This window comes from Grammomys surdaster, unplaced genomic scaffold (assembly GCF_004785775.1).
Source record: "Grammomys surdaster isolate TR1022 unplaced genomic scaffold, NIH_TR_1.0 362, whole genome shotgun sequence".
Classification (NCBI taxonomy): domain Eukaryota; kingdom Metazoa; phylum Chordata; class Mammalia; order Rodentia; family Muridae; genus Grammomys; species Grammomys surdaster.
Genome location: NW_021604781.1, coordinates 312,942 through 325,632, shown reverse-complemented (window position 1 = coordinate 325,632; position 12,691 = coordinate 312,942). Strand labels below are relative to the sequence as shown.

Below are 12,691 nucleotides of genomic sequence, written 5' to 3'. Positions count from 1 at the left end.
GCCGGGGCGGAGCCGGGGGCGGGCGGGCGGGACGCCGGCGGGCGGGGGCTGGGCCAGAGGAAGCCTCAGCGCCCGCGGCGACGACGGCAGCGGCGGCCCAGCAGGCTAGAAGCGTGGGTCCGCGGCAGCTCCGGGTGCGGCCGCGGGCTGCGAGGCGAGCGGGCGGCCCGGCTCCCCGCGTCCCCCGCCCGCCGCGACTGTCTGGAAGATGGCGCCGGGCGGATGGAAATCCTAATGACAGTCTCCAAATTCGCCTCCATCTGTACCATGGTAGGTGCGGCGGCAGCGCGGCCCGGGCGGCGGGTCCCCGCCTTCGAGGCGCCGCCCGCGGGCCTGTTGGAGTGCGAGCGGACGGGGCGCGGGGCCGAATGGCCGTGTGGAAGGCGTGCTGGACACGGCAGGCGGGGCCGGGCCACTGGGGTTCTGACCGACCGGGGCTCGGGGTTTGGGTACTGACCAGGGGTCGCAGCTGAGGACCAGGAACTTGGGGTCTGGGTCTGGGCACCGGGGCCTCGGGGACTGTGGCTGGGGACTGGGGACTAGGACCTGGGGGCTCAGGGATGGGGTTGAGGGTAAGTGTTGCAAACTGGGGCTGGGAACTTGGGGACTCGAGGTGGGAACTGAGGTTGGGGCCTGAGGACTAGAGACCGGGGGCAGGAGCCGGGACTTTAAACTGAGGACTGGTACCGGGGAGCCAGAGGATTGGACCAGGGGTAGGGACGCGGCATTTCCTTGGGACCCTGCACGGGGCAGGGCGGGGGTCTACGGCAGGAAGGAAGGGTCTAGATCCTACCGGAGGACGGAAGTCCTGGCAGAGTTCCTCCTCGGGTTAGGTGGAGCCCCGGGGCCCGGGTTCGGGAAGGGGGCGTGTGAAGATGGAAACTTTTAAGAGTGTTGCTGAAATGTTCTCTTATTTTCAACTCTCTTTGGAGAAAGGAACTCTTGCGTCTTCCAACCTGTGTCCATCCAGATGGCAGCCATGTCTCTGGGAATCTGTGTTAATCTTGAAAAGCTGCATTTGTTTTCCTGTCATTTGTTTACTTTAATAGAGCAGATGCCGCTATGTGGGGTTGAAGTACACGGACCCCCCCCCCCCGAAAAAAGCAAAACGCGGGTGGGTTCTCCACACGTTTTTGTGCTTTGCCAGAAGCACCACGGTTTCCCACGTGATGTGGCAAATTCATTACCTCCTTTATGAACTTCGACGTAGAGGTTGCAATTTATGAATCAATGAAAAAAGTTACTCTTTGCAATGTGGGTCTGGAGTTACATTACCAAAGACCTTCAGTTCCATTTTTGTGGTTTGGGTTGTATCTAGGAGATTCTCCAAATCATCTTCCACCTGCAAGTGATCTGTGGTTGTGTGTGTTTAAGGAGTGGAGAGTCAGGAGGAAAAGTAGATTCTCGGCTACATTCTGTGGAACAGTATAAAAAAAAGGGGTGGAATTGGTGGACTTAAAATCCACAGCATCAATAAAGTCATAAGATTATGGAATCACTGAAGGTTCCATTTTCCCACGTGGCTAATTGTTCTTTCCTGGTGTTGAGAAAGGTACTGTATTAACAGTTTCTGGGATTGGTTGTGCTAATTATTTTTAGACATGCCACACGGGATAATCGAATCTTTTATAGTGATAATTTTGCCAGATTGCTGAGCTCCACATATTTTGGGGTCATGGTTCATTGACAAAGTCTAGGGTTTCAGGAGTGATGTGATTCCTGTAGACTGTTCATTCACTCTGTTTTGTCAAGTATACATTTAGCACCAGCTGACTGGAACTGGGGGTACAGTGATCTAGACCGTTCCCACAGCAAGGCTTTTTACAGCATGCTTCTAGAAGCCCAGGACTTTGGATGCAGAAAGATCAAAAGTTCCAGGCAAGTGTATCTAAGACCTTGTCTCAAAAGAACTGCTCCTCCCTATCCGAAGATAGTGCTTACTTTCATGTGTTTACATTCAACTTGAGGGAGACGATACTCACGTATGTAATAATGTAGCATAATCAAGTAAGAGCGACAAAGGGCGTGGTGGTGGCGCTCTCAAGACAGAGACAAGCTGATCTCTGAGTGTGAAGCCAGCTGGTCTACAGAGTGAGTTCCAGGACAGCCAGGACGACACAGAGAAACCCTGTTTCCAAAACCAACCAAACACCCCCCCCCCAAAAAAAAAAAAAAACAACCTCCACAAAACAACCTCAGAAAAGAGCGGCAGAGGACAGAGCCCTGCCAGGGTTGTCTATCCAGTGAGATGCTGCTGTCAAGAATGGCCACTCCCAAGCTCACTCTCCTTAGGGCTTCTGCCCAGGTGCAGTAATTGCACATGGTGTATGTATGCTTTTTGGCAAATGCATAGACATCCATGCCTGGCCAAAGTGAGATTGTCACAAAGGTGCTATTAAGATTGGGCGAGTCTGTGTACCTACTTGAGTAAGTCCCACTACCTTCCCGGAGTAGGTGCTGTGTGTGCATCATCAGAGTGATTGGCAGTTTTGAGTGTAAGGAAGGTTGCTGCCCGTCTTTTGAGAATTAATGAAAGTGAAAATCCGAAACAGCAAAGGTCCTGCTGTGTCTGTAGGTTCTGTTTTGCTCGGAATGTGAACTGTCCAGTGAGTAAGTAATACTCTTAAGTAGGCCACCTGAGCAGAACAACACCCTACCCATTTGCCTTATACAGTTACACGGGATTTTTGTGATCTTAGGTATACTGTGCTCTATATGTTCCCCCTTATCTTTTATTAGTTTATGAGGGGTTTGTTTGTTTGTTTGATTTCCATCTTTGCTGTTGTTTTGAAACAGGATCATCTGTAGGTCAGGCTGGGTTTGAGTTTGGTATGTAGTGGTGGCTGGCCTTGAACTCATGATTCTCCTGCCTCCACTTCCCAGCCACTGAGATATCAGGCATGCACCATCACACCAAACTGTGAGGGTTTTAAAGTGAAAAACGTATCGTTTATTTCTGCATTTGATTGGAACATTAACATTATACAATGGAAAAAGTTCTTCATTTACTCACAGAAGTTGAGTTTGAAGTAGAGGTAAGGCTGAGTGAGCCTGTGGAACAGTGGAGGGACGGGGACCTGGACTTAGAAATGGATGCATCAGAGTGTCAGCAGCTATGGAAACATTTAGAGAAACACTTAGATGAATTGAAATTTTATTCTGTAAATACAGAAGTTTACATAATTTATTCACTTGTCAAAATGAGGTACAGAGCAAACCTGGAGTAGCTTTATTGGATGAAATAGATTAAAAATTAGTCTTCAGCTATGCCTGATTTAGATCACTGCTTTTCTGCTTTTGTGTGAAAATTAGTGAGATGTGTTTGTCTTGGTGTTGTAGCCTGGACTGTCTTCAGACTATTGTGAATGTGCCTCCAGAAAAATTTACATACTCTCCACTATTAGCACGAGTGCTCGGGCGCGCGTGCGACTCTGGTTGGAAGTCAGCAGCATCCCATGGCTAATCCAGGTGTTCCAGTATGTCTTCTGGAGACAAGTGCTGCCCACTGGGAGTTCTTTAGATGCAGCACTGGCTGAAGCTGGCCACTGTCTCTGGTTGTGGGAGTCCTAGTTGGGAAAGACTTTCTGGGAAGGGGGATTGGACAGAGCAGAAACAAGGAGGTGAGCGGCTTCTCAGCATGAGAGGGCACTGGCTTGGCTGCTTGCCAGGCAGGGAGGGGTGTGTGTTGTAGGTGTGTGTAGGTGTGAGTGAAGTCAAAGCCACAAGGTAGGTGCTAGGTTGTACTGTAGGTAGAACTGGACTCTGAAGTGAAAACTTTAAACCACTTATTGAAGCAGTCTCAGGTAAAGCTGGCTATTTTGCCCTTTCCTCCTGCTTTGTGGCTGCTGGGTTAGTGTGCGTGTGTGGGCATGCAGCTTAGTTAGCATCATTCCAGAAAAGGAATGATGTTTTAAGGCACAGCCTTAAAACTTCTACTTTATTTGAAGGTATGTGGAGAAATGAGGGGTTACTGCCTTGGCTTCCTGTCCTCTGCCCCTACCCCTCCTAACTCCTTTCTGTGTTTGGAGGTCTCCTGAGACTTCTGCCTCCATCTACCGATTGATTGATGGCTGAGATTAAAGGTGGGCTCCACCATTCTTGGTATACTTCTTTCTGCAGTCATCAGGATTGATATTTTGATTTTATGCCTATGGTGAGAAACTGCTTCCCATTAAACATGTCGTGTGAAATGCCAGAAGGATATTTAGGGACATTTAAGAAACTCTTAGATGTTCTATCCTGATCCCAAATCAAAATTCATTTATGTGGAGGCAGAGGATAGAACTTGGGTGCCGTATTCCTCAGATGACACCATCCACTTTTTTTTTTTTATGTATATGAATACACTGTAGTTTTCCTCAGACACACCAGAAGAGGGCATTGGATCACATTACAGATGGTTGTGAGCCACCATGTGGTTGCTGGGAATTGAACTCAGGACCTCTGGAAGAGCAGTCAGTGCTCTTAACCACTGAGCCATCTCTCCAGCCCATGCCTGGAGCTTTCTAATGAAGCCTGGTGTTTGGTTTTGGAATTAATTTTGGGTGGTTGTTCATCCACAGATTCTTGAAGCTTGCCCAGTTTGTCACAGCTGTCCCTAGTTCAGTTATGGGATCATGGAGTGGAGACTCAAGTGAAGAAGCTGAGCGTTGGGCTGTGTATTCCATAAGCATGTTTTCTGACCTGCTCTCCAAGCCAGGCTCTAGGTGACAGTTTAGTGTGTCCCATCAGTCACTATCATGGTCGTTTCAGGAGTGACCAATAAGCATGGAGAGTTGAATATTTTAAAATAATTTGGCAAAAAAAAAAAAAAAGATAATTTGGCAAGATGACTGGGTCACGGGGTAGGTAATTAGGTGACCAGTTGTGTGTTTATGGGATCAGAACAGTGGTTCTCATCACCTTCCTGATGCTGAGACCTTTAATACAGTTTCTCATGCTGTAGTGATTCTCACCCATAGAATTATTTTATTGCTGCATCATAACTGTAATTTTGCTACTGTTATGAATTGTAATGTAAATATCTGATATTTGGGTAACCCAATATATGACGTCTGTGGGGGTTGTGACCCATACTCTGACAACCCTGCTGTATTAGAAGGTAAAGTGATAGAGTTACTAGGCATGAAATTAAGACACAGGCTTTTGCTGGTCTCGGACACTTACCACAAGTAAAGGTGCTTTGCTGAACCTGCAGTACAATAGCTCACTGGGGTATGTAAGGCGGCCTTACCATGTGGCCTTTCTGATGTCTCCTTCCACCTCTCGATAACTTTTTACTACAGGAGATCCTGAGTTGGTTAATTACTACCCAGTCCTGATCCACTCTGTTAGTTTCTGCCACTGAATCACTACATGTCAACTGCTTTCACTCAGGCTTTTTGGTTTTTTTGTTTTGTTTTGTTTTTGTTGTTGTTAATTCTATGATTTTGATCAAGCCACTGTAAATGAGGCTGTTTCCTGGTCCCTGACCACATTCCTGTTTTCCTGTCTGCAAAGTAATGTTTATTCTACTTCTGCAGCTTACCATCTCAGGAAAGACTCTAGAAACTCTGAGATTTAACCACATTGGGGGCGGGGGCGTTTCTCTTTCAGTAGTCACTTCCAGAAACTCAGTGGGCTGTTTTACTATGTATTTTATTCTGCATCATGCTATAATAAAAGTGGTAAATTTGAGCCCCGATTTTGACATTTAGGGGTGTGTGTGTAAGGGAAAAGTTTTCTTATAATTCTGAACTTTTTTTGTTGTTGTTGTCTATGAATACAAGGATCGAGTCAGACATTTCTTTTAATTAAAAAAATTATCATTTGTGTGTGTACCTGATACACATGTAAGCATGTCCCTCGTGTAGGTGGGTTGTTCTCGGGATTGAACTTGGATTGTCAGGCTGGATGACAAGCACCTTTACATACAGGACCATCTCGCTGGCCCAAATTAGACAGTTTTTGGTAAGCATTGCATTGTTTCCTTTTAGATCTAAAATTGAGGTCTTGAGAAGTTGTAACTGATGTGGTGATGCTGTCTGTGCCAACAGTCTTGTTTAATTTTCCTAGCATCTTTTAGTGTTGCAAAATTTATGCAAAATTACAGCCCATAGTAAATACACATTTTTTCCCCTTCTTCAGTGCAGATAATGATTTCAGTACCATCAGACTAATCCAAATAGCTATTTACTAGCCCCCAGCGTCTGGATCTTATATGTGGTAGGCACACACTCCACTACTAAGCTGCATCCTTGACACTTTTCTGTTGCTCTGGTTTTGGCCTTTGAGATAGGGTCTTGGTGTATAGCCCTTTAGATGCTTCGAGTCTGATCAATGTGTCTCCGCTCCTGGGAGCTGGACGTGTAGGGTCACAGCTCTGCACCCCCACATCTGGCTTTCTCAGTTTGGACACCATTTTTGTCTGTACTATTAGAAAGAAAAGCATGCACGTGGATTGGTTTCCTTATTTAAGGGTCCACATGTATTCCCTAACTGAGCATGTCTTTAGACAATGACTTCTTAGACTAAACAACCTGCCATGCGCTTGGAGGGGTGCACTGCTCATGCTGCTTCCCCAAGCGGGGGCTGCGGTTTAAGATGTTTCTGTTGCCCTGGTGAGTCTCATAGCCCAGCAAATACTACATGGAAGTCCGAACTTACCAGTTCATCCATCATTAGTTATTAGCAGCAGCTGCCTCTGAGGACACTCACTTATATTTAAATTAAATTATAACATTAAAGCTAAGAATGAAATCGATTATCTTCTTCTGGTTTGAGTAGTTTGGGAACTACTTTGTTTTGCCTGGGAACAGCAGTGACTGACTGATTCATAGCACCCCAGCCTATCTTAGTGGGTCAGACGGCTTGAGAGCACTGTGAGGAGACTAGAGTGATGTTTACTTTTTTCCCAGGTTGAGGGTTGAACCCCAGTGATTTGTATATGCTAAGCACATGCTAAACCTATGCTTTGCCACCCCAATAGCCAGCCTTCACTTTATTATCATATTCTAAATATGATAGAACACCACCCTTGAATCAGAACAGGCATGTCTGTTTCAGCTAGCTTCAGCCTTCCTCCAACGTGTTCTCCAGCTGTAACCTCAGGCTATACCTCACACTGAGCTGCCTGGTTGTTCATCCTCTCTAGAGCCCTGTTTTGTTGCTTTGGAATACACATGTTAGTAGATACCTTGTCTCTTGGGTTGAAGATTATTTAAATACCTATATGTTACTTTGAGGTATTGGAAAAAACATAATTAAGTCCTAAGATATGAATATGGGCCACTCATTTGAATACTCATAATCAGTGTTGTGGGAAATACTTGAAAGATCTGAGTGTTTAACATGCATAGAATTCATATAGATGACTGTTTAATATACACAGAGTTTGTATAGAAGGAGGTAGGCATGATTTAAAGATTTTGTTTTGGAAGAAAACTATCAAGACTGAAGTGGAGTGTGGTACTGTGGGCCTATAATTACAGCACCTGGGAGGCTGAGGCAGGAGGATTGTGAGCTTCAGCAACAGGCCATGGACTCAGACCCTGTTTTAGGGGAAAACTGAAAACCTAGATTGTTGATGGTCCAGTGTATGTGAGCTGACTGGCTGAGGTGCTAGACACCTTTATGGTAAGGTACTGTAGCTTAGTTCTTTTGCTGATACAGGAAAACAGTTAACCTCTTAGTTTTTCAAGACAAGGTCTCTCTGTGTACCCCTAACCATCCTGGACTCAACCTGTAGATAAGACTGGCCTCACAGAGATCCACCTGCCTCTGCCTCCTGAGTGCTGGAATCAAAGGTATGGGCCACTGTGCCCTGCACCTTTTTTTTTTTTTTTTTTAAAGTAGGTTCTTCTGCATCCCTACCTTACCTGGAATTTGGTAGCTGAGGATGACCTTTGCACTTACTATTTTTTTTTTATTAAAAAAAAGTTTATATATTTGTATACATGAACACATGTCATGGTACACGTGTGGAGGTCAGAGAACAGCCTTTTAGACTTAGTTCTTCTGTGTTTGGGGGATTGAGGTTAGGTGGTCAGGCTCTGCAGCAAGTGTCTGAACTCCCTGAGCCATCTTGCTGGCATCTTTCTGAACTTCTGATCCTTTTGTGTCTTCCTCTTGAGTGCTAGACCTACAGTCTGGGAGTCCATGCGGGGTTTTATGTGGTATTGAGGCTTGAACCCAGGACTTTTCGAATGCTAGGCAAGCACCTTACTAATCGAGCTATAGCTCCAGCCTAAGAGCAGTTAACTTCCGATGTCTGCAAAGTCTAAATGCTAGTAACATTTTTAAAAAGGTATGAAGTTGTAGAAGTAAGTTGGGTTAATGTGTACAGTATTGGTCCTCTGGGCTCTTCCAAGGGTATCTGGAAAGAGAACTTGAATAATTCTTTCAAGTTAGAAGTGCCTGTGTGGGTCAGGTAAGCCATAAAGGAAGTCTTAGGGGCCAGGAGAGGATAAAGCCTTCTTAGGAGTAGAAAGTGTGTTTACACTGGGACACTTTGTAGAATGAATATTCTGCGTTGTGGGTGAGTATCTTAGCCTGTTGTCTACTCGTTATGACTTTGAAGAAGTTTTCTTTTTTTCTAGACTTTTAAAATGTTTAATAAGTTGTTTAAGTGTGTGACTGTTTATCTGTGAACCACATACATGCAGTACCCATGTGGGCTAGAAGACAGCATTAGACACACTCCCCCAGACTAGAGTTACAAATGGTTGTGAGCTGCCATATGGGTTCCAGGATGGCACTAGGTCCCCTAGAAGAGCAACCTTTCCAGCCCCAATGCTTTGCTTGTGTTCTTTCCTTTGCTGATATTGCAAGGATTTGTTGTTGTTGGCTTTGCTTTATGAAGATTAGCACTGTCACTGGGCAGAGATATGGTGCAAGTTTGTGACATGCTTCATGTTTTTATGGATGTGAAATAGTTTAATGTAAAATAGTTTTTTAAAAAGTTGAACACTTCTAACATAATCAGGTGTGTGAATGAACACAGAGGCTCCAGTGCAGATTCAGTGAACTACAAGACCGTCCTTGAGTATGTACACTGCAAACCTCCTGCCTGCCTACTTCCCTTCCTGACTTCCTTCCTCCTCCTTTTCTTTTTTTTCTTTTTTCTTTTTTTTGTTTTTGTTTTTTTGTTTTTTTCCGAAACATGGTTTCTCTGTGTAGCCCTGGCTGTCCTGGAACTCACTCTGTAGACCAGGCTGGCCTCAAACTGAGAAATCTGCCTGTCTCTGCCTCCCAAGTGCTGGGAGTAAAGGTGTGCGCCACCACTGCCCAGCTCCTCCTCCTTTTCTTCTCCTCCTTTATTTTTTGGAGGCAAGGTTTCTCTACATAGTCTTAGCTCTTCTAGAACTCGCTGTGTAGACTAGGCCTTCCTCATCACAGAGATCCACCTGCCTCTTCCTCCCAAGTGCTAAGATTAAAGGGGTGTGCCACCACACCCTGCACACGTCTATTTTTTAAAACAATCATTTTGAAGTCACATATTTATTAAACCTGTTTGTTTAAAAAAAGCTACTTGAGATTCTTAAATATGTAATTCAGAAAGATGAACCTAGTACTTTAATTTTCACATTTTAAGAATACTAGAGTGCATTTGTTTCAATATGTAATGTTTACAACAGACCAAACCATTTGTTTGTACATTAATCTCCAGTGGCTCCTATAACAGCACAGTTCTCGCCACATCTGTATGCTCATAGCAAGCGGTTTTGTGCACTTCTGGAGGGCAGAACTTTGAAATGGATGTTAGAAAGATTATTCTTTGAGAGGGTCTGGGGAGCCCAGCTTTTTTTTTTTTTTTTTCCTTTTTTACCTTAAAGGGTTTCCATGTTTCCTGGCCTCAGTTTCTCCTGTGTCTTTAGGTCAGCAGTGTCTGGTCACTCTTAACATCCCTCAGATACTGATTTCCTGTCAGTCACTGACACTGGGCGGGGGGGGGGGGCCAAGGGGGGAGCCCATCTGGATAATCCAGGATAATCTCCAAACCAAGGCCATTTGATTTTAGCAACTTTAAGCCCTTATGCAACCTTAATTTCCCCTTGCCCTGTAACACATATTTACATGCCCTGAGGATTAGAGCGTGGACACGGGCGGGGATGGGGGTCAGGCTTTGCTTTTCTGTTACCATAGTGTGTTCTGAGGACTGTAGCACCGGCCTATGTAGGATGGGTCTAGCACCTGTGCTCTTTTACAAGTATAACAAATGAGAGCTCTTACTTGAGTCCTGATACCGGGCTTAGTCTCAGCTGAACAGTCTTTAACTGAGGGCGTCAGCTGCTAGAATCTGTAAGTAAATGCAAAATCTGTAGCTTGCGAGGTCATGGAAGTGGATGTAGTGGGTTATGTACAGAACATGGTCTGGCTGCAGTGAGTGCTTTGAAGTCATATGACTGGCAGTGGCAGCAGGAGACACAGCCCTGTGCTGCTACAGGCCCTCCTCCCCTATTCTGGCCAGTTCCTCTGCACAGGTGAAGCTGGGATTCCCAGCACAGTTTCTCTGTAGCCCTGGCTGTTCTGGAACTCCCTCTGTAGACTAGGCTGGCCTGGAATTCAGAGTTCCACCTGCCTCTGCTTCCCAAGTGCTGGGATTAAAGGCTTGTGCCACCACTACTGTGATTTTTTTTTTTTAATTAAAAGATTTTATTTTCATATATGTGTGTCTGTTTTAATGTGTGCAGGTGCCCACAGATGCCAGAAGAGATCATTTGGTTCCCTGAGGTTTCTATGGGGGTGATGAACCATGGAGACATCTCTCTAGACCTGAAGCTGGGATTATTGATTTATACTGATTAAAATAATTATAGAACAAATAAGTGTGAATAGAGAGTTAGAATTTATTAAGAAAATGTTTTGATACAGACTGACTATATGTTAAGAGAAGAGAGTCACATTTAAATGTCTTAGCCACAACTATATATAGGATGTTTGTGGCTTTTGAAGTTGAATTGCACAAAGGATTTAAAAAATTAAAAATATGGGGCTGGAGAGGTGGCTCAGTGGTTTAGAGCAGTGACTGCTCTTCCGAAGGTCATGAGTTCAAATCCCAGCAACCACATGATGGCTCACAACCATCCATAATGAGATCTGATGCTCTCTTATAGGGTATCTGAAGACAAGCAACAGTGTACTTACATATAATAGATAAGTAAGAAACCTTTGGGCCAGAGCAAGCAGGGCCAGAGCAAGCAGGGCCGGAGCAAGCGGGGCCATAGTGAGAAAGAAAAAAAAAATTAAAAATATTTTTGTAGCTGGGCGGTGGTGGCGCACACCTTTAATCCCAACACTTGGGAGGCAGAGGCAGGTGGATTTCTGAGTTTGAGAGTTTGAGGTTAGCCTGGTCTACAGAGTGAGTTCCAGGACAGCCAGGGCTACACAGAGAAACCCTGTCTCAAAAAACCAAAACCAAAAAAAAAAAAATTTTTTTTTTCGTAGGGGCTGGAGAAATGCCTCTCGTTCAGAGCACTGGCTGCTCTTGCAGAGGACTGGATTCAGTTCCCAGCACCTCCATGGCATCTTATAATTTCCCAGAACTCCAGTTCTTTGGGATCTAGTGCTTTTTTTTTTTTTTTTTTGCCTCCAAGGGCACTATGTTCAAACATGGTGCACACACATACATGCCACAGAACACTCATTTATAAAATAAAGTAAAAGTAAATCTAAAACAGTGTTTTGATATGTTTGTTTTTAATCCAAAGAGCTGTTTTGTTTCTGTGTAGTCCTGGCTGTCTTGGAACTCACTGTGTAGGACCAGGCTGGCCTAGACCACCTCCCTAGTGCCGGGATTAAGGCATGCAGCACCACTGTGTGGTCCAAGAATTTCCCTGAGTAAATGAGACTGGAAGGTGACTGGAGGTTCCATCTTGAAAGTTATAGTCCAAGAGCACAGATGAGTCAGTGGGACAGACAGGGACAGAAAGGTCAAGAGAGTGCTTCCGGATGTGTTCCACAAGGAAGTAAGGGAGCTTGACTGCAGGCATGCTTCTAAAGCGTAGATATTTTCAGCCAACAGGAGTAAGGGAGGAGCTCTTCATGTCCCTTTAATTTTCTTCAGTCTTAAATTCCTGGCTAGTTAGTCTTAAAAATTCCTATCAATCAAAAGGATGGGTAGGTTTCATTAAAACCTACCCTGAGGTTACAGGGAAGATTGGACACAACACCCTACCTCTGAGGACAGCAGGGCAGGACAGGGCACCTGAGGTACTGACTTAAGCCAGTCAAAAGGTTCAGAGCTTGCTGTGGGGTAGGAGGTAGGGTCGAACGGTTACAAGTATAGTCAGAAGAATCCCAAGGTGTGGTCTGTCAGCTGTTATGAGACTGTTGGGATTAGATTTGGAATTTCAGTAAAGCTACTGGCTAGGAGACCGTTAGCAAATTAATTTTTCTCATTTTCCTTGTATATCTAGAAGAAATTCAACAGAATATGAGGGGGTAAGGGAAAAAGCATACTGAGAGGGTGAGAGAAAAACCACCAAATATTTGTGTCTGAGCTGGATAAGGATGAGAGTGCGTCCTGTTCATAAGGTGGATGTGGCCATGCTTCGAGGTGAGCCCCAGATCTGACAGAACAGTGTTGACAGGTAGGTGCTCCATGAGAGTTTGTGAGGGGTCAGGATGCAAGATCTGAAGCTGTACCAACTAGTGAATGACGAACAGCTCTTCACCTTGGAAGCAAGGGGTCCACGCCTGACATCCCATTTTT

The 12,691-nt window shown here is 45.0% G+C and overlaps 1 protein-coding gene across 2 annotated transcripts in view; it reads left to right on the top strand.

The window, feature by feature from the left end:
* Nucleotides 1–172: 172 nt before the first annotated feature.
* Usp12 (ubiquitin specific peptidase 12) overlaps nucleotides 173–12,691 on the top strand; it is a 54,025-nt gene continuing 41,506 nt past the window's right edge. The window contains exon 1 of one of the 2 annotated variants that reach the window (XM_028779817.1): nucleotides 173–270. In XM_028779817.1, the coding sequence (XP_028635650.1) occupies nucleotides 223–270 (48 nt within the window). In that variant the 5' untranslated portion in view covers nucleotides 173–222. The remainder of the gene's footprint in view (nucleotides 271–12,691) is intronic. The other variant, XM_028779818.1, reaches the window with a different exon arrangement.